The sequence below is a fragment of the Camelina sativa genome, chromosome 17 (assembly GCF_030686135.1).
Source record: "Camelina sativa cultivar CO46 ecotype springtype chromosome 17, ASM3068613v1".
Taxonomy (NCBI): Eukaryota; Viridiplantae; Streptophyta; class Magnoliopsida; order Brassicales; family Brassicaceae; genus Camelina; species Camelina sativa.
In genome coordinates, this window is record NC_141896.1 from 19392462 (window position 1) to 19412554 (window position 20093).

At 38.5% G+C, this 20093-nt stretch overlaps 2 protein-coding genes and 2 long non-coding RNA genes across 4 annotated transcripts; 3 read left to right on the forward strand and 1 right to left on the reverse strand.

Moving 5' to 3' along the window:
* Positions 1-283: 283 nt before the first annotated feature.
* Positions 284-878, reverse strand: LOC147924023 (uncharacterized). The gene is made up of 2 exons (XM_087496596.1): positions 558-878; positions 284-484 (listed from the first exon to the last, which is right to left on the reverse strand). The coding sequence occupies exons 1-2, from the start codon at positions 876-878 to the stop codon at positions 284-286; spliced, it is 522 nt and encodes a 173-aa protein (XP_087352722.1).
* A 7472-nt stretch (positions 879-8350) lies between these two features.
* Positions 8351-9300, forward strand: LOC147924024 (pentatricopeptide repeat-containing protein At4g01990, mitochondrial-like). Its single transcript, XM_087494046.1, has 2 exons — positions 8351-8845; positions 8929-9300. The coding sequence occupies exons 1-2, from the start codon at positions 8642-8644 to the stop codon at positions 9169-9171; spliced, it is 447 nt and encodes a 148-aa protein (XP_087350172.1). The 5' UTR covers positions 8351-8641; the 3' UTR covers positions 9172-9300.
* Positions 9301-12800: 3500 nt separating this feature from the next.
* On the forward strand, positions 12801-14957 carry LOC147924025 (uncharacterized). Its single transcript, XR_015585846.1, has 3 exons — positions 12801-13768; positions 14109-14176; positions 14856-14957. It is a non-coding gene; the product is annotated as an uncharacterized LOC147924025 (long non-coding RNA).
* Positions 14958-17598: 2641 nt separating this feature from the next.
* Positions 17599-19583, forward strand: LOC147924026 (uncharacterized). Its single transcript, XR_015585757.1, has 3 exons — positions 17599-18071; positions 18412-18479; positions 19154-19583. It is a non-coding gene; the product is annotated as an uncharacterized LOC147924026 (long non-coding RNA).
* The last annotated feature ends 510 nt before the right edge of the window (positions 19584-20093 follow it).

Here is a 20093-nt window from a genome sequence, read left to right on the forward strand (position 1 = left end):
TACCTCCTGCAAAACCAGACACAAAAAAACGTGGTTCTGAACGAAGACTTTCGGCTCGACATAATAAGATGAGAGACGTCTCATTGTTGAGAATAACCAACATATAACATAAAACGTCTTAAAATAGACCCGTCGAGCGGGTGAAGCGTTCAACAAAAAAAAAGCATATTACGGCCAACCGTAATAAAAGGGTTCCGAAAAGAGTAAGCAACCCAACACACAGGTGCCAACAAAAAAAAAATGGTTTGTCAACCGATAAAGACACATACTATGCCGAACACCCTCAGCGACTCCCACGGACACCACGGCTATAGGCACGAACTCGATCACGGAGCCAGAAAGGCATCGCACGAAACTTCCCGAACCCGAACCGCTCCCAATCCTCTAGCCCGGCCTCCAATTTCCGCATCCCCATCTCGAGGTCCATGATCTGCTTGACCAGAAACTCATGCCAGCGACGATAGGCACGGTGCTGAATCTCAATCTACCAATTAAAAAAAACGAAAATAGTCAGGAATTCGAACATGGTGGTTGTAAGCTCAACATGATAAACTAACCGTCCTAAACCAGCCAGCCGCCAGACGCCTCTCGGCGGGAGTCAAGGATTGAAGAAACTCCACTGGAATCTCAGCAACACCCGGCACGAAGTTCCGTGGCAATGGTCGAAATGGGGGCGACGCAGCAGCAACCGGCGGGCTCCTCCACGGGAAGAACAGGTCATTGGGACGAGCTTCAACGAATCGACCCAACCCATCGCTAGGCTGAGCTGGATCGATACGAACTGGCGACGGAGAACGGTCAGTCCGAGGACGACCAAAGACAATCCATTCGCTGCGGTTCACCGGAACCCATTCCCCCGAGTCGTCGGAGTCACTCATGATCAAACGGAATATGAAGCGAGAAAAAGATTGTCAACAAACCAAAATAAAGAAAAGATGGAGAGAAAGCTGCGTGATCCACTCTCGCCCACCCACACCTCCCTTTATATAGCGAGGACAAGGCAGCAATGAAGCGACACGACGTTAACTAGACGCCCGTCCACTTTCCCGCATTTAATGCACCTCCCTCCTCAGCCAACCGAAGCCTCGCAATAAAAATCGCGCCACACGCATCCGCACGCGGTAATAATGAGAAACGTCTTGGAAAAGCAATTCACCACTTAAACCAAGCATTTAATACGGTGAAGCCAAAGGGTCCAAGAGTCGCAGCCATTCAACACGTCATAGTTCCAGCTCGTCAAAAAAAAAAAAGGGGGGGGGGGGCTATGGCAAATCCTAATTTTGCCTAAGCCTCGCCCCAGCTCGTCAAAAAAAAAAAAAAGGGGGGGGGGCTATGGCAAATCCTTATTTTGCCTAAGCCTCGCCCCAGCTCGTCAAAAAAAAAAAGGGGGGGGGCTATTGCAAATCCTAATTTTGCCTAAGCCTCGCCCCAGCTCGTCAAAAAAAAGGGAGGGGACTATGGCAAATCCTAATTTTGTCTAAGCCTCGCCCCAGCTCGTCAAAAAAAAGGGAGGAGACTATGGCAAATCCTAATTTTGCCTAAGCCTCGCCCCAGCTCGTCAAAAAGGGGGGGACTATGGCAAATCCTAATTTTGCCTAAGCCTCGCCCCAACTTGTCAAAAAGGGGGGGACTATGGCAAATCCTAACTTTGCCTAAAGTATCGCCCTAGTTTGTCAACAAAAAAAATAATAATAATAATAAAAAAACGGCAATGTTAAACTTTAACCAAAAGAGAGGGGGTAGAAACAAACCACCCTCAAAGTATTCAAGTCAGACTCCATAAAAAAAAAGGAGGGAAAGTTTAAAATAACGCATAAATAAGTCTTATAATGGTGCAAGCCACAAACGGCACAATTTCAAAACCACGCAGGGCTTATTCAGGCACAACGTCACCCTCGCCTTCAGGAGCAATGATAGGAACAGGAGCTAGCGGATCCCTCACACCTGCATCACTGACGAGCCCGACAATATGGATACTGTGGCCTTCAATCCCCTCAGAAATCGGAGCCACAACAGCATCCGCCAAAGCAAGACCGGTCACAATGTTCCGCTCCGGCGTTCCCTATGCCGTCACCTGCGTTTCAGCATTTAAAGCCTGTTCGTCGATGTCAAGCAGTTTGGCTTCCGCGACCTCGGTCGTAGCGGACGGCATATTCCAACCATACTCGTCAAAATCAACGATCTCATCATAACCAAGAATATGCTGAGGATTAGCCGCAGCATGCTCAGTAGTCGGGGTCACCACGTACCCGTCATTAGCAAGTGGGGTGATCTCAATACAGTCCACCACATTGTCCTAGAAAGCCGAACCATCAGTGACAAATTGGACTGTCTTAGCAGGAATCGGGCAACCATCGATCACAAGGTCTTCGACCTGCTTTAAGATACCATTCGCTTGAGCCTTCATCATCATCGGATTAAAAGCCCGCCTCACATCCCAGACATGCTGAGATAACACCAAGCAAAGTTATAAAAAAAAAAAAAAAAAAAAAAAAAAAAAAAAAAAAAAAAGAGGATGAACCTGGAGATGGTGCCGAGCCCACTCGTCGAACGCGTCATCCTCCTTCAAGTCTCCCTCAGAGCGATCGCCCGGTACCTTGGAGACCTCGCGAATGAGAGCACCACATTCCCTCTTGTCAGAGAGGAAAGGGGTGTCCTTCACATAGCGAAAATGGAGAGTAGGAAGGCTGGATACCCTTATCCTTCGGATATAGCAAAGAGGTCCTAGGCTTTTTAAACGCGACGACCGCATCAGAACCAGCCGGAACCTCTTTGCGCTTGCCAGAATCCCCCATCGGGTCAGACAAATTTTTCGAAGAAGAACGATCCTTTTCAACCGTGATATCGATAGGAATGATATCATTATCTCGCCGAGCGGCCTCAGTGCTTTTCCCCCCTTCTCGTGAAGATTTGTTGCCATCCGAAGATCGGCTACCCGAGGCACCCCCAACGCGGGAACTCTGATTAGACGATTGGTCAACCAGACTTTTCTTCAGAGCCAACTGAAGTTCCTTCTCATCTGCAGCACTCTTCTTCTTCGAGACCGGCTTGCCAGAGTACTTGGGAACACCCATTTTCACCATCCTTGCTTGACTCGCACCTCCTATCATTGCAAACCAGGATCCTCAGTAAAAGAGAAATGTTAAACGGGTCAAACAAAAACCGACAAGCACAACAAGACAATACATTTTGATGGTTTTCTGTCCCTAGTTTGGTCTAATTGCGGAATAGTCCTCCAGTCAAGAAACGTTTCCTCCTTAAAAGGTCGCGAACCTCAAAGAAATCAGGAGTCGGTGGATCGGCAGACTTATCAACCAAATCTGAAAACCACAAAAACAAAGGCAATTAGCGGTCAACAACCAGAGCAAAAGGAAAAGAATAGGGGTCACCCAAGAAACTACCAGGGGACAAATTCCATTCAGTCTTAAAACCTATTGACGTATCCTCTACTGAGGCATCGTCAACCTTAGCATAGAAGTATCTGTTCAGCCAGGTGTGGGTTTTTGACGGCGGATAGTCCATCAGCTTGTATCCAGGCGTCGCACTAGCATACCAGATGCCGTTAAACCCATTCTGCCTAGTGAAACGCATCATATCTTCGACAAAGTAAGCAGTCAGCTTGACCCCACATTGATCAGCGAGGTGTTTAAGACCGACCATGTTACGAATTGTATGAACGGTGAGCTGCGTGATCGCAATCTGATGACGCCAACAATACTCCATCAGGAAGGCTGGAATCAGAAAGCGGAGGCCTCCCTTTGTAAAAAACGGCTCGTATAAACTAATAAACCCATCAGGACACTTAAATACACGCTCCTCAGGAGTCGGACATACAACAGAAACACGCCGGGGAGAATTACAAAAGTCGGTCATCGCAGAGAGAGAATTGGCATCGCAAAGTGACTCCCCCGAATCAAAAGGCGCGTCCGGATAATCAGTCCCTTCACCAATCTCAATCTCGTCATCGAGAGAGACGTTATTAGACGAATGACCAGATCTAGCTTCATCGCGAGATCAAGGCGAATCAGAGCAGCCAGTTCGATCATGATTAGGATCGTCCGCCTCTGGTTTGACCTGAACTCCGGGAGAAACAAGGAGTTCCGGGTCAACCCTAGGTATCGGAGAGCGATTCAACGACTCCACTCTCCTACTTTGTCTACGAAGCCTAGACGAGTCTGCCGAAACCCCGGAATCGGGCGAATCAGCAGCCTGCACCGTCGGACTAGCCCCGGAAGAACCGGTAGGCGAACGCTCATTCAGAAATTCCTCACAAGAACCCGACATCGAAATTGAATCGGCAATTACAACAACAAACCCGATTGGGGGCAAGTATAAGCTATACTAAAAACCTAAGGATAACTAAAGAAGAAGGAAAAAGAGAAAGGTTCTGAGGAGAAGAGAAAGAAGGGTTACCTCGACTTTTGCGGCTGGAGAAGAACTGAAAAGGGCACCCTAAAAAGTCGCCTTTTATAAGCAGCGGCGAAAGAAACCCTTAAAGCGACAAATGGGCGCGAAACGACGTAACCCTAGGAAACGACGCTTCAGCTTTCCTTTCCCAGACAAAGTATAAGATTCCAGACCGACATTTCGATAATGAGCCAGACTTAATATTTCCCGAGCAAGCTCATTGGCCCAAGGCTGACCACAATGAGCTAAGGGGGGGACAATTGTTGGATATGGGTTTCACCCAGCCTTAACAGGCTTTCCTACAGGCCCATTATCGAAATAGTCACCCCAAAGTCCAGAAATGTAGACTGGCTTAAACCCTCTTATCGGGCCGATAAAGTTCCTAGAAGGCCCAATTGAGACGGACAGCCCAATAAGTGATGGTCCGAATAAGAACGATCGCCGACTTTACTTGAAGACAGTCCCACATCGATCCCGAGGCAGAGAAGTGAAGCGTCCCATCAGCTATAAATACCGAGGGAGCAGCTTGCAGAAAGGATCAAGTAACATTGGGACAAGAGTCAGGAGTAAATCCGATTCTAAGCTATAGTGCAGTTAGTCATTTTGAGAATACAATTCTCTGTAATTCGCCGAACGGCTTATAACGGTCATATTGTAATTCGACGATCTTTGACTATCTTAATAAAAGTCCTTTGTTTCACCCCTTCTAAATATCACTCCTGAGTTAGTAGTTATACTAGTTCAACAGCTGGTCCGCAGTCGGCCTTGATCGAGACCTCTTTTGCTCTTCCAACGGCGGAGGAGATAGCGAAGGCGAGGGTGGAGACATTGATGAGAGCTGAGAAAAAGAGAATGTTGTTGAAATTGGTTGATATGGACGCGAGAAGAGTAAAAGAGACAATAGATAAGTTCAAGAGCGTTCAGGCGTTCAGCCATGAGTCGTGGAATTTTGAGGAGACGATCCAGCTCCCTTATTCTTTTCACGCAAGGTAGTAGCCTAGTAGGTACATGTCTTCTCTTATTTAGTCTTACACTTCAAGAGACCATATGGTGTTTTAAGTTCGTTATTAGTTTGTAATTTAATTCGACATGTAAGATTTCACCCGACAAGCTTACAACTTTGCATGTTGAATGGAACATGTTTAGGTTCATACACAACACAAACGCCCGGGAAGAAGTGAACATGTTGTTTTCAAGGAACAGGAGATATTTTATCTAAGTTTTGTGTAATGTCAATATGAACATTCTTCCAGTGAATATGTTTAATCAAGACAAAAAAAAAAAATTGAAATTTCAGGTACCTCTCACAGTTTAAACTCCAGGAAAAAAAATTATCATGTCAACTATGCTTCATAACCTTTTTGATCTGTCATTTTGTTTGGTTCATGTGTTAGCCGATCAATAATATACAAGTAGATGAGTAAAGATTGATTTCTGGCAGAATTTGAGAACAGAGTACAAAACTGAATATATTATTATTCTAACTAAACATATTTTATATATTTCCTTCTGACAAGAAAAAAATTTATTTAAAACAAACTATTAGATATATTTTTATAAAACTTAGTTGTGTTGGAATTTTTTTAAAAACTGACACATCCTAGAGATAAGTATTAATATAACCCTATAGAATCACACACCTGGATCAATCTATAATTAAGTTTAATAATTTTGATTAAAACAACATTTTAAAGAAAAAAGGGTCAGGGATTGTATATAGTATACTAGATTAGAACCCGCCCGATGTGCGGATATAGAATTTTTAAAATAAAACTAAATTTAACAAAAAATTAAAAATGAATATTTTTAATAAGTAAAAACTATTTATAAAAGTCAATAGATACACCAAAGTGTTCAATGTGATATTTGGTGTAAAAGGTGTGAGTTTGTGGTTGAGACTATTAATCATGTTTTCTTTGAATGCCCTCGCTCTTGTAAAGTTTGGGATTTATTTCCGACTCCTGTCTTGTCAGAGGGTTTTCCACATGAGTCAGTGTACTCGAATTTGGATTTTGTTTTCTGGAGCGATAAGTTAGCCTGGGAAGAGGCGCTCTCTTTTATGGCGGTCATGTCAGCTCCATCTCTATCTTCGGATGTCCAGATTTCTTCACTTCGTTGTCAGATTGATGGTTCTTGGAATGCAACCAATTTGCATTCAAGATTGGACTGGTGGTGTTGCATTGGTGAAGAGCGAACCTTGTTGTTGAGGCCAAGTCTCTAAGACGGAGCTCCTCCCCCTGCATTCGGAGTTAGAAGCGTTGTACTGGGCTATGGAGCGGATAAGTGCTGTAGGGATCGCTTGTCAACATTTCGAGACTGATTGTGCTGAGTTACTCACTATGATTCAGTCCTCTAAAGATTGGCCGTCCTTCTCCAACGTGCTCGATGAGTTCAACTCGCTGGAGTCCTTCCAAATATTCTTCATCTCTTGGATCCCGCATGCGTGAATTGTCTTGTCCGTGCTTCGCGTTCTCTTATTTCTGAAGTTTCTTTTGTAAACCTCTTCCCTCCGGATTGGGCAACCAACAATGGAATTTTCTTTTAATTTATTGTTTGCATGAAAAAAAAAAGTAAACAGATACACTTTTAGTTAAGAAAATAGTTGTAGATGAGTTCAAATTTATTAAAATTATATTAAATTTAACAAAGAATATATATTTGTTTAATTCTTTTCGTAAGTAAAAACAATGTATAAAAGTAAAGATATAAACTTTTAGTTATAGAAAATAATTATTTTTTTTGCTATAATACACTAATGTATATCCATTTACAAATTGAAGTGTATTTATACACACAAATATATTTTATTGTTAAAATAAACTCATTATTATTTACTACAACCAACAAATTGTCTTTATGAACATATTAAATAACCTATTATATGTTTGTTTACTTTAACATTTTTATAGTTACAAAAACGCATACGTTAATCTTACATACTCCTATCTTATATGTTACAATAGCAGTCGTTTTAAATAAATTATTTGATTGGTGAAATAAATATGAAAAAATATATTTTTATTTTAAATCTTTTACTTCAACAATCTCTTTCTTTATGTAGAGGTAAGTATTTACATTTTTCTAGAAACAGTAGTTAGTTGTATAATTTTCACAATCATATTTTTTATTTTATATAAAAGTAATCATTTTTCTTGTTAAATTAGCAACTTAAAATTAAAATAAGTAAACAATATTACAATTTTGATTTTTTGATATATATATATATATATAATTTCCTTATAATGATCTTTTCTTTTATGGTAGGTTTTGAATTTTTACATTTTTATTTTATAAAAAAAAAAAAATTTAGAATTGATATGTGTCAACATCTGAATGATATAATTGACACGTGTTAAAATCTTGTTAATTAGTAATTTTGACATCAAGCTTTATATAATAAGATAGTGGTAAAAAATATATAGGAACAAGGTAATGTTAATTTTCTAGTATATACTAGTGGAATAAGTTCACATCTAGATATAATTTAATAGGGTTACTTGACAAATAATTGTGATGGCTTCCATTTCATGATATTACTGAATTAACTACAGATCATTCTTATTAGGGATTAGTGAAGTTCTTCTAGGATTGCGAAAATAAACTTCCGCCGTATGATGGTTTCCGGTGTTCATCTCTGGAAGAGGGCCTGTACAACGGTCGCTGGTGTTGGATATGGGTTTCACACAGCCTTAACAGGCTTTCCTACAGGCCCATTATCGAAATAGTCACCCCAAAATCCAGAAATGTAGACTGGCTAAAACCCTCTTATCGGGCCGATAAAGTTCCTAGAAGGCCCAATTGAGACGGACAGCCCAATAAGTGACGGCCCGAATAAGAACGATCGCCGACTTTACTTGAAGACAGTCCCACATCGATCCTGAGGCAGAGAAGTGAAGCGTCCCATCAGCTATAAATACCGAGGGAGCAGCTTGCAGAAAGGATCAAGTAACATTAGGGCAAGAGTCAGGAGTAAATCTGATTCTAAGCTATAGTGCAGTTAGTCATTTTGAGAATACAATTCTCTGTAATTCGCCGAACGGCTTATAACGGTCATATTGTAATTCGACGATCTTTGACTATCTTAATAAAAATCCTTTGTTTCACCCCTTCTAAATATCACTCCCGAGTTAGTAGTTATACTAGTTCAACAGCTGGTCCGCAGTCGGCCTTGATCGAGACCTCTTTTGCTCTTCCAACGGCGGAGGAGATAGCGAAGGCGAGGGTGGAGACATTGATGAGAGCTGAGAAAAAGAGAATGTTGTTGAAATTGGTTGATATGGACGCGAGAAGAGTAAAAGAGACAATAGATAAGTTCAAGAGCGATTATAAAGAGCAGAAGGCGCGTAAAAGACCAAATCCTTTTTCCGTCACCAAAACAGATCTCTATCGTTGGGCTAAGCTTCTCGAAAAGAACGACCAACCTGAACACGCCGTCGAGGTATGTCTGCTCGAACTAACATATCGAATTAGACACATACTATAATTCATCATCGAATGTTTTTTTGTTGGTTATCTTTGTAGATCTTTGAGTGGATGGAAGGTAAGAAAATGTCATTTACTGCTGCTCAGCTTGCGGTTTATGTGGGTGTTATTGCCAAGACTAAGGACTATCAAGCCGCCTACCAAAAATTGAGGAAAGTAGACCCAAACTGGAACTACATGGACAGAAGTTCCAAGAATTGGCCTGCTTCCCAGAAGCTCCTTCGAATGAAAAAAGAAGAGAATGAACTTTCTCGTGTTACGTATCTCAATTTCGTCATTTAATGAAGGACGCTACTCGTGTTATGAAGGACGCTTTCTCGTGTTATGGATGATCGTGGCCTTGTACTAGTAGTAAGTTTGGTTTGGTGTCATGGTTATTATTAATGAATAAAGCACGGTTCTCTGTTTCAATTCTACTCTTTTGCCTTATTAATTCTGACTCTTGTATCTTTCTTTGAACCTAATAATATTATGTTGTAACTATCTTTCATGAGTTCTATCTTTCATGTTACTGTAAGAGATGGGGTTTCCTTTGGCAGTGTTGTTGATTAAGAGTGAAATCACAAATGCATTTGAGAAGCAAATTAGCAACAAGAAACAGAATAGTGAAACATTTTCCAGGGCCAGAATATTCAATCTCTTGTCCCAGAAACCAAAACTGATTCATTCATGCACTCATCATTGTTAAAACTCGAATGGTGCCACAATTCTTTAATCAAATAATTACAGAATTAATCCCACACAAAATTGCACACAAAAACTTAATTTATACCCCCATCAATTTGCAACCCATATTGTAATCCCACACAACATTGCAGAAAAAAGTCAAAAACTTAATTTATAACCCTTTACCCAAATAAACAACACCAAATAATTAAACCTATAACTTGTTGTATAAAGTATATTACATCAGATCCAGTTGTGTTAAAAACAAGATATGATGCGCTATAGAGAATGTTTGAGCTTTGGATATAACAATAAATTAGTCATAAATCACCATAGATATGTGTTTATTTCTCAAGCAAATGTGTACAGTTTTTGGAGCTTGCTTAAGATATGAATCACTCTGTTTCTATATAGATGTTAAATGATGACAAAAATATATATATATATATATATATAATTCTGTTTTTTTTGCTTCGGTAAATGAATGTTTCTTCTAATTGTCCTTGTAGATCAAGTTCACTGATTCATCTAATACGGTGAGTTAGAAAAGGGATTTCGTTTTCTCATTTGCTGATCCATCTTGAATTGCATTATAGAATCTATCGTTTAAGTGCTCTTTTTAAAATTTTATGAATCATCTAATAAGGTAACAACTCAAAATATATTTTCAATGATTAAAACTAGGTTTAAATGAAAGATTTTGATTTTCCTTGGAAATTTTACTAGTTTTATTAATCTCACAAACATTCATTTGGATATATTTAGAGATAAAAGTGACTTATGAACGCATAAAAGTGAGAAACTGTATAATGAGAACGCTTTACGAGGCATATAACACAAGATCCTAACTAGAATTAACAATGATCGAATAACAAATGTTTGTTGGTATATATGTCACTTTGTAAATTAAATATTGATGATGATACTTGTACATCAAATCTTGCTTCCTTATAGTTGTTATTCTATATCATTTTTAGTACTGAATTGACATTTTTTTTTTAAAGTTGGTAATATTTCAGGATGTTATGGTGACAAAAATAACGATCCTTCCGGTTCATCCTTTTTAATTGACGGATTTGGTAGTATACTCACTTGTATCCATGTTGTTATCAAAACTCTCATACCTTTGTAGTTGAATAAACTTTGTAACATGTTTTTGTCTTTAGGGTGGTTATGACTTTAAAAATGATAATGTTTTCTTTTTCATAATTAAATCGATAAGGCCCAGTTCATAGTCAATTCCTATACGGAATAACATGACCTAGTAGAATCGAACTCTGGTGGGATCGGTTGTATAGATGGTATTGTAACTATTTAATCAAAGACATTTCCCCAAATAATAACATCTTTAATATATAGATTCTAACATTGCTATTTTCAAAATCAAGAAAAAGAATTTAATAGTCTTACATGTTAAGTTTATAGGAGAATTTGAGTGGTGTCAATTGGCAATTCTCTAGGTTGTTATGTTCACACTGTTGGTATGGTAAAATAATTTAATCAACTATTTAGTTATTAATTTTGTAAATTATATAGTTCATTTTTGTTTTTATTATGTGAATCACTTAACTGCATATGAAGTTATTTCCAGATTTATCAATAATTAAAGTTGGTTGAGTATTGATTATATAGTTTTCTTTTTGTTTTTCTTCTTCCCAATATTAGGCTAATCTATATATAATAGCAAACTCATTTTTTAGGGATTGCTGACGTCATCTTTTTAATCCAACGGCTTGAGATTATTTTATTTTCTCATCCAACGGTTTAGATCAAAGCTGATGTCGTTAATTTATTAAATGAAAAGGTACTTCTCTTCCTTCCCCAAATCGTCGCTTCTCTTTGTTTAGCCCTGCCGAATCAACGTGTCTCTATGTAAAAAAACCTGTTCAATTGCCTCTTTTTAGATCTATATATTTGGAATTCGTTCAATCATTTCAGTTGTTCTGGTTTATCTATATACTTTTTGTTAGCGTGAATTACTGCAAGGAGTCGTTTATTCTCTCTTCTCATCCAATAACTGAGCAGTATGTCTGGTAGTGGTGTAGATATGAGTATCGTTGGTGTTTTAACAAATGTATTACAGCTTCTTCGTACAGAATACATTCGACCCTTTTGATATTTCTTATAGTTTCTAAACCCAGTCATCATTTATCTTTGTTTTGTAAACTTTTTGTTTCTTAAGTTTTTCAAATCTATCGTTTGTCCCTGATTTCGATTCATTGATGGTAAGTAGGCCTGCCATATGGTTGTATCGTTAATGTTTCAATTCTCAAATGTGTAGATTTTATATTTAGATTTTTTTTGAATGTTCGATTAGATGTTAAAACAAAACAGATGTTGTTGCATTGCTTATGTTATGTACGTGTGAAGTGAATTTGCGGAGAATCGGCGATATATAATTATCCGTTTACTTGCCATTGTAAATGCAGGCTTTGTTATCATAAAATTCTCTTAATTATAGTCAACAAGATGTGACACCATTACAACCGGTACCCTTTAATTAGTTTGAAACAGAATTGCAATCTATTAGCAAACAGAGTGATGAGAATGAATCGTGAACCTTTGCTGCGAAGGTGTGTAACTTGTGAGAAAAAAGAATCGCAGCCGAAACCAACGGGCGCGTTGGTAGTGAGTTTGCGGCGTCTTTGTGGCTAAAGGATTTAGAAGAAGGTTTTTCAAATTAGTTTAATTGATTCCGTGTCTAAAGGATTTACAATACAATCACAGAAAACTTAATAATTCAGAGGAGGGACTGTTGAGGTCATAATATTAATCTAACGGTTGAGAAGTAGAAGAAAAGAATGAAAGTAAAAGTCGCCTCTTTTGTTAAAACAAAACGAACGATCTTTCCCGAAATAATGCTTCTCTACAATCTAAAAGACACAACCCTGCTGAGTTGCCTCTTTACAGAATTTATATATTTATCAGTCAACTCTTTTAATTTTTGTCCACCTCTGTTGTTCATTCTACGGTTTCGCATGTTGAAAATATTTGAACGACTGAAACTAAAAATCAAAACGGTACATAAGTGATATAATTAATTTTCACATTTTCCAGTGAGTGTGTGCAACGTTGCCTAATTTCGCCGCCAGTACAGAATATTACCATCGCTACTCATTTCGATCGCCTCTAGGGTGATCCCTGTTCTGTATTATATCCTCTGCTTATCTTCTTGTGAAGTCTTGCTTTGTCTCTTCTTCTTATACCAAGTGAGTTCTGTTTCAAAAAAACATAGTTTAATTGACTGTAAAATATAGCCACTGTTTAATAGATTCGTTGGTTCTTGAGTTATACAATTCGTGTGTGACTTTGTATGATTAGTTTTTGTTCTGTTTTAGAATCCCTGATTTGGTACTCCATTCACTCATCACTGCTGATCTGGGTTCGATCTCTGATTCTCCTTTTCGTGTATATGTGATCTCTGATTCTCCTTGGAGACTCGGGAACATCTCTTTTTCTCTTGTCCTTTTGCAGCAGAAGTCTGGGCAGGTCTTGCTCGGGGTCTTATGAAATCGTGTTGCTCTACTGATTAGCTATTTCTCATTGACTACATCTCAGACCAACGATCAAGAGTTGAGGGGTTCCTTCTTCGCTATGTTTTTCAGGCAGTTGTGTAACACTCCAATTTCATAATTGGGCCAGTTTGTTATTAAGTTGCAGTCCATTACGGCCCAAATAGAGAGAAGTCACAAATCGACCAAAAGGGTTTTGTTTTGTTAGTGAATGCTCGTGTAACATATATCGCCGCTTTAATGTTTACGACAAAGGAGAGAATTTGTGAACCCTAGTCATATGCCTCTCTCTACGTCGGATCTCACCATCATCACCATCTTTCTCATGTTGTCTTCATTGCCATTGTTGAGAAGGAGAGAAAGAGGTCACGGAGTTTGTCGTTCGCTACCGCCGGTCACCATGACACCACCGTTACTCAGCAAGCCATCGTAAATCACCGGAGTTTGCTGCCATGTGTTAGCCAATGTCACTGGCCGCTGTCACCGTAGCAGCCGTAGTGCCGTACCCATCGTCGAGACTCTTATGGGTAAGGAGCCCTAGATTTATTGTGTAACTTGTGGAAGAAGGTTATGTTGTTGTCGTGACTTATTGTTGCTTGGTTCTGATGTATATTGCTGAGCCATGGGGATGTAACCACCGTGACCTTAAACTGTCACGTTGAGCTGTCGAGGAGATTCACCGTGAGTAAACGCTGAGAAAGGTAAACGGCGAACTCTTGCTTCGTGTTGTTGTTGTTGTGTTTGTTAATTATTCTACCGAGAAGCTTAACCAACTAAACCAGAGACCGTAACTAAAGTATAGAGCTGAACTTAATAGTCGTGAAGGTTGTTGACTTGTGTTGGTCGTTGACGTGTAGTGGTGATGGTTTCTCTCGTTGGATTAGCATTATTATCAAATCATGATCACGTGAAATGGAATTGTGGTTTATTAAATTATTAGACTTTGATCTAATTAATTTAATTGGAAAATATTAAATGGAGATTTTGGTTTGGATTGGTTTAATGGATTAATTTCTAATCGGGTTATCTAAACTGCTGCAGTTTGAGTATTGTTGTTGAAGTGGATCTTCTGTTGATGCTAGTTCTAAGGATTCAATCCAATGGCTAAGGTGAGAGTGGTATTTACGAATACACAGTAACCTCTTTCTTTATATACTCTTCGATAGTTGCTGAGTATAGACTCAAGAATTGTTTGTTAATTGAATGTGTTTGTGTAGATTTGTGTGCATGATAAAGTAGGTTATTAGTAACATGATATATGTAAAGCACATTTAGCTACATGATATGATGTTATGAATTAACTTATAAATTATATTATAAATATAATTATGAACATACAAGAGAATGAGAATAAGAAATGATAAGATACTTGAGGATGTTGGACTGTAATGGACCGACGGGTTCATTGCAGGTCATAAACCGCTGACGAGCAGTACGGGAAGAATCGAGCTATGGGCCGTGGTCTTCCAGGAATGGGGTTTGTGAGCCAGAAAAAGTGATAATGGCCAAACCTATAAGGAAAGTAAAACTTACTAAGTAATGTAAAGAAACAAAAATGTTTGAATGTGGTAGTTGCCACAGAAGTGAATAAACTAAGATGAAAGTTATTGAGGAGAAATAAGATGTTTGCTTGTTTGTTTGATTGATAAACTTTCTGAATCTATGCTATGTAATACTTGTTGATTATATTTGGAACGGTATTACTGTATGTCCAGTGGGCAGAGTTTGATCTCCTCACTGAGTAAACTTGTTTACTCACCCCCCCCCCCCTTCTTTCCTTTTTCCCAGGTTAGTAATTTCAAGAGTTACAGTTTGAAGTTTGTTCGTTGGTGAATTTTAAAGAAAGAAACGTTTTTGGCCATACTGGATGGATTACATGTTGTTCCGTCTTTTGTGACGGTACGGGTGTTACATTTGGTATCAGAGCCGGTTAAGGCCACTCCGGTGCTGACCCGGAGGGTCAAGATTTCAAAAACGATTTTTGGTTTTTTTTTTGAAAAAAAAATGTTTTCAAAGAAAGTTTCCGGAAACGAGTTTTGTTTTGTATAAAGATTTTGAATTCACCAACAACAAACTTGTTCTTGACTTTCATTGTGAAAGTTAGTAGGATTCTAATCTTATGCTTGATTTTATGGCGAGTGGAAATCAATCCTCAGAAGCAGTGTAAGAACCTGAACCGCAATTGCGTGTGAAGCCAAAAAGTGTGTGATGAATGTTTTTTTTTAAGAGGAAGGGTGAGGAGTCAATACCATGCGAGAGTACTAGGGATAATTCCTCTAGTGGGGAAGGTTGGTGATGAAGAAGACGAAGACTTGAACCGTCTTTTATATTTGTGTGCTTTGTTTGCTTTGATTGAAATTGAGTGTTGCATTATTTCTTTGAGTGAATTATCTATTGCGTGTTGATGTATTATTTTAGGGAGTCTTGATTGCATCTTCTGGTTTTTGTAAATAAAAGTTGAGGCCCTTGTCTATAAGCTTAAAAAAGAGAGGGTAAAAAGTTCCAAGAGAAGATCAGTTCGCCATGATGGTCAGGAAAGTATAGTAAATTTTGTGAAGAGGGACAGAACACCCTAAGATATGTGTGGCGACAATAAAGTGATAAATAACATGGAAAGGAGCCCTATAAACCGTAGATGAAAGGGAAAAAAAATGGGAAGGAATCTCATATGGATGATAACACCATATAAGTGGATATGGTGTTAGGTTAAACAAACTGTTCAACTAATTGGAACCCGAATAGACAAAGGATTGTGGAAATTGTTTCCAAAAGTTGGAATGTAAGTTGACTTGGAGAAGTTAATGTTGACGACCACGAATGCCATTAAGGTTGGTAGTTTCGGTAGTTTTCTTGGAGTAGTAGATCACAGACGGAAGTTTGGTACATGATATGCTATTATGGTTTAACCAATTACTCGACTCACATGGAAGGACGTGTTGTCTTAGTGGACGAAGGTGTGAGATACTAGCTTCTGAAAGTCAAATGGACATTTGACAAAATATTGGTGTTACATAGTGGAAAGACATTTTTTGAGGTGGACCACCAAGTTTAAAGATGAAGTATTGTATAAAGATCACTAGTCAAAGTTATCCTAGTGCTTGGAGAGCACAAAAAGGATTTGCAGCGGAGGAAGTGGAAAAGAGCAGTGTGGGAGAACACCACACACTAATGTGAATTATGGACTTCTACAGAGTATTGTATGTAAGCGTTAAAGATAGAAAAAAAAAAGAATATGTTGTGACAATGGAGATAGGCTGTGTATAATTTGAAGTTGTCTTAACCCGAATGGGAAAGGGTATGGAGATTGTTGGTTGATTACTGCAGACGACTAGCAGTAAGGAGGCAACTTGGGTAGTTGTAGAGCAGGATGAGTCAAGACGAAAAATGTTGAAAAAAAAAAAAAAAAAAGGTTGTTGATTATAATATTGGAGCTTTGGAGAGAGCTTTAGAAAATAGTTGTTATTATAAACGGAAAAAAAATGATTTGAAGAAGAGGAAAACGCAAAGTCTACAACGTACGAAGTTTGATAGGTGGTATAGGAATCCACTAAGGATAGCGAAATGGAGATCACTAAGAATTATGAGGAGGCAACATTATTTTGATTTGGTGTTTGAGTAATGCAGAATGGTCAATATGTGGCGAATGAGGATTATATGGAAAGTACTACTTTGTCAGGAAAAAAAAAATGCATGGAAGTGTGAAACCCAAAAGGAACCAAAACCGTAAGAGAGTGTTAGGAAAACACTATGTTAAATTTAACATTGGAAAACTTTCAAAGGGATGTCAACTTTACAGGGTGAGCGCAAAAGAAGCTTGGTGGATCATTGAGCTCCGTGTTGCACAAAACCGTAATGGTCATGGTGGATGTGTACACTTCAGAACATTGTTAGACCAGGTCGTAGGTCGTATGTTGGAGAACTGTTTATTTTCACAAGTCAAGGTAATGGAAAGACCTTTTGTTGGAAATTGGAGTATCCTATTCAAGTTTTAGACTTTATTTGAAAGATGTGTATTATGTCTAAGCGATGAAACATTAAAGGAACTGTGACACTCTCGACGTCTGATGTTGTAATAGTGCTAAACATCGGAACTAATCGTAGTAATGGAAAAATTAGATTTGTGTTGGTTAAAAAGCTAAAAATGAGAAGCATGAAGGGATTATTTCTAGTAAATGGAAACAAGATTGATTACAGTATAACCAAGTGGGAACTTCCAGTTCTTTGTTGATCGGAAAAGTTTGTAAAGAAGTCAAAACAAGCATATAGGAGAAGGACACTCCAAGTTGGATTGGATAATCTAAAACGTTAAAGATCAAAGAGAAAGATACTCCTAAGTTGGGACGAAGACTAAGTAGGGGAGAATCGCAAATTCGAGGACGAATTTATTCTAAGCGGGGGAGAATTGTAACACCCCAATTTCATAATTGGGCCAGTTTGTTATTAAGTTGCAGTCCATTACGGCCCAAATAGAGAGAAGTCACAAATCGACCAAAAGGGTTTTGTTTTGTTAGTGAATGCTCGTGTAACATATATCGCCGCTTTAATGTTTACGACAAAGGAGAGAATTTGTGAACCCTAGTCATATGCCTCTCTCTACGTCGGATCTCACCATCATCACCATCTTTCTCATGTTGTCTTCATTGCCATTGTTGAGAAGGAGAGAAAGAGGTCACGGAGTTTGTCGTTCGCTACCGCCGGTCACCATGACACCACCGTTACTCAGCAAGCCATCGTAAATCACCGGAGTTTGCTGCCATGTGTTAGCCAATGTCACTGGCCGCTGTCACCGTAGCAGCCGTAGTGCCGTACCCATCGTCGAGACTCTTATGGGTAAGGAGCCCTAGATTTATTGTGTAACTTGTGGAAGAAGGTTATGTTGTTGTCGTGACTTATTGTTGCTTGGTTCTGATGTATATTGCTGAGCCATGGGGATGTAACCACCGTGACCTTAAACTGTCACGTTGAGCTGTCGAGGAGATTCACCGTGAGTAAACGCTGAGAAAGGTAAACGGCGAACTCTTGCTTCGTGTTGTTGTTGTTGTGTTTGTTAATTATTCTACCGAGAAGCTTAACCAACTAAACCAGAGACCGTAACTAAAGTATAGAGCTGAACTTAATAGTCGTGAAGGTTGTTGACTTGTGTTGGTCGTTGACGTGTAGTGGTGATGGTTTCTCTCGTTGGATTAGCATTATTATCAAATCATGATCACGTGAAATGGAATTGTGGTTTATTAAATTATTAGATTTTGATCTAATTAATTTAATTGGAAAATATTAAATGGAGATTTTGGTTTGGATTGGTTTAATGGATTAATTTCTAATCGGGTTATCTAAACTGCTGCAGTTTGAGTATTGTTGTTGAAGTGGATCTTCTGTTGATGCTAGTTCTAAGGATTCAATCCAATGGCTAAGGTGAGAGTGGTATTTGCGAATACACAGTAACCTCTTTCTTTATATACTCTTCGATAGTTGCTGAGTATAGACTCAAGAATTGTTTGTTAATTGAATGTGTTTGTGTAGATTTGTGTGCATGATAAAGTAGGTTATTAGTAACATGATATATGTAAAGCACATTTAGCTACATGATATGATGTTATGAATTAACTTATAAATTATATTATAAATATAATTATGAACATACAAGAGAATGAGAATAAGAAATGATAAGATACTTGAGGATGTTGGACTGTAATGGACCGACGGGTTCATTGCAGGTCATAAACCGCTGACGAACAGTACGGGAAGAATCGAGCTATGGGCCGTGGTCTTCCAGGAATGGGGTTTGTGAGCCAGAAAAAGTGATAATGGCCAAACCTATAAGGAAAGTAAAACTTACTAAGTAATGTAAAGAAACGAAAATGTTTGAATGTGGTAGTTGCCACAGAAGTGAATAAACTAAGATGAAAGTTATTGAGGAGAAATAAGATGTTTGCTTGTTTGTTTGATTGATAAACATTCTGAATCTATGCTATGTAATACTTGTTGATTATATTTGGAACGGTATTACTGTATGTCCAGTGGGCAGAGTTTGATCTCCTCACTGAGTAAACTTGTTTACTCACCCCCCCTTCTTTCCTTTTTCCCAGGTTAGTAATTTCAAGAGTTACAGTTTGAAGTTTGTTCGTTGGTGAATTTTAAAGAAAGAAACGTTTTTGGCCATACCGGATGGATTACATGTTGTTCTGTCTTTTGTGACGGTACGGGTGTTACAAGTTGTCTATACTCTTTGGCGGGAGCGAAATGGTAGAAGGCATGGCAACCCACCCAATACCTCTTCGCAGATTGTTACGTGGTTGGATAAGCAAGTGAAGGATCAACTAACGGCAATTGGTTTACAGGGTGATCGACGATACAATGAAGCATATCAAGTGTGGCTGAAGGCGCGGTTATAAAAACTCTTTCTACTAAATGTTTTGCATATTAAAAGAAAGTTGCACAAGTTGTAAAACAGTTATATATTTTTTTTGAATATAATTTAACATTAAATTCACAAAAAAAAAAATTATGACTTTATTTCTTTGATTGAGTACGATGCTTATTTTATACGTATTTTAAGCAGCATGCCGTTAGTAGAAAAAAAGGTGAAAATTCATAACGTTTATTTAAAAGCTTTAGCCTTTAGGTTGGGTTCATTCCCGGTGGTTGTGGAGGAAGGTTTGAACGTTTGCTTACCAAGGGCTTTTCCATCTTCAATGTTTGTGATTCTTTCTTTATTGTGAGTCTTCGTTGATATATATTAAAAGACCCGTTGACGTGTTAGTCTTCCTTTATGTTTGTGATTCATCCTTATCGTTTGGTGGTTATTTGTTCTCGTCTCTTAATTTTTTCTTTAATGTTGTTAATTTTCTTAACGTATATTTTTTAAAATTCAACAGTGGTGATGGCGAGAGGAACGTACGGTGTTCTCTTTTATGTAACTCTTACCTCTTCTGTCTCTCTTAATTATTTTCCAATGTAACAATTAAACTCACCAGTAATCCTTTGACTTGTACGTTCTGATACAAATGTAATTCTTAACATTGTATG

What these genes read in the sequence shown, in the direction of transcription:
- LOC147924023 (XM_087496596.1), bottom strand. Translation starts at nt 878, where the DNA reads ATGAGTGACTCCGACGACTCGGGGGAATGGGTTCCGGTGAACCGCAGC. An exon ending in CGGCTGGCTGGTTTAGGACG is followed by an intron (nt 485 to 557) that starts GTTAGTTTATCA and finishes TTTAATTGGTAG; the next exon opens with ATTGAGATTCAGCACCGTGC.
- LOC147924024 (XM_087494046.1), top strand. Translation starts at nt 8,642, where the DNA reads ATGAGAGCTGAGAAAAAGAGAATGTTGTTGAAATTGGTTGATATGGAC. An exon ending in AACCTGAACACGCCGTCGAG is followed by an intron (nt 8,846 to 8,928) that starts GTATGTCTGCTC and finishes TTATCTTTGTAG; the next exon opens with ATCTTTGAGTGGATGGAAGG.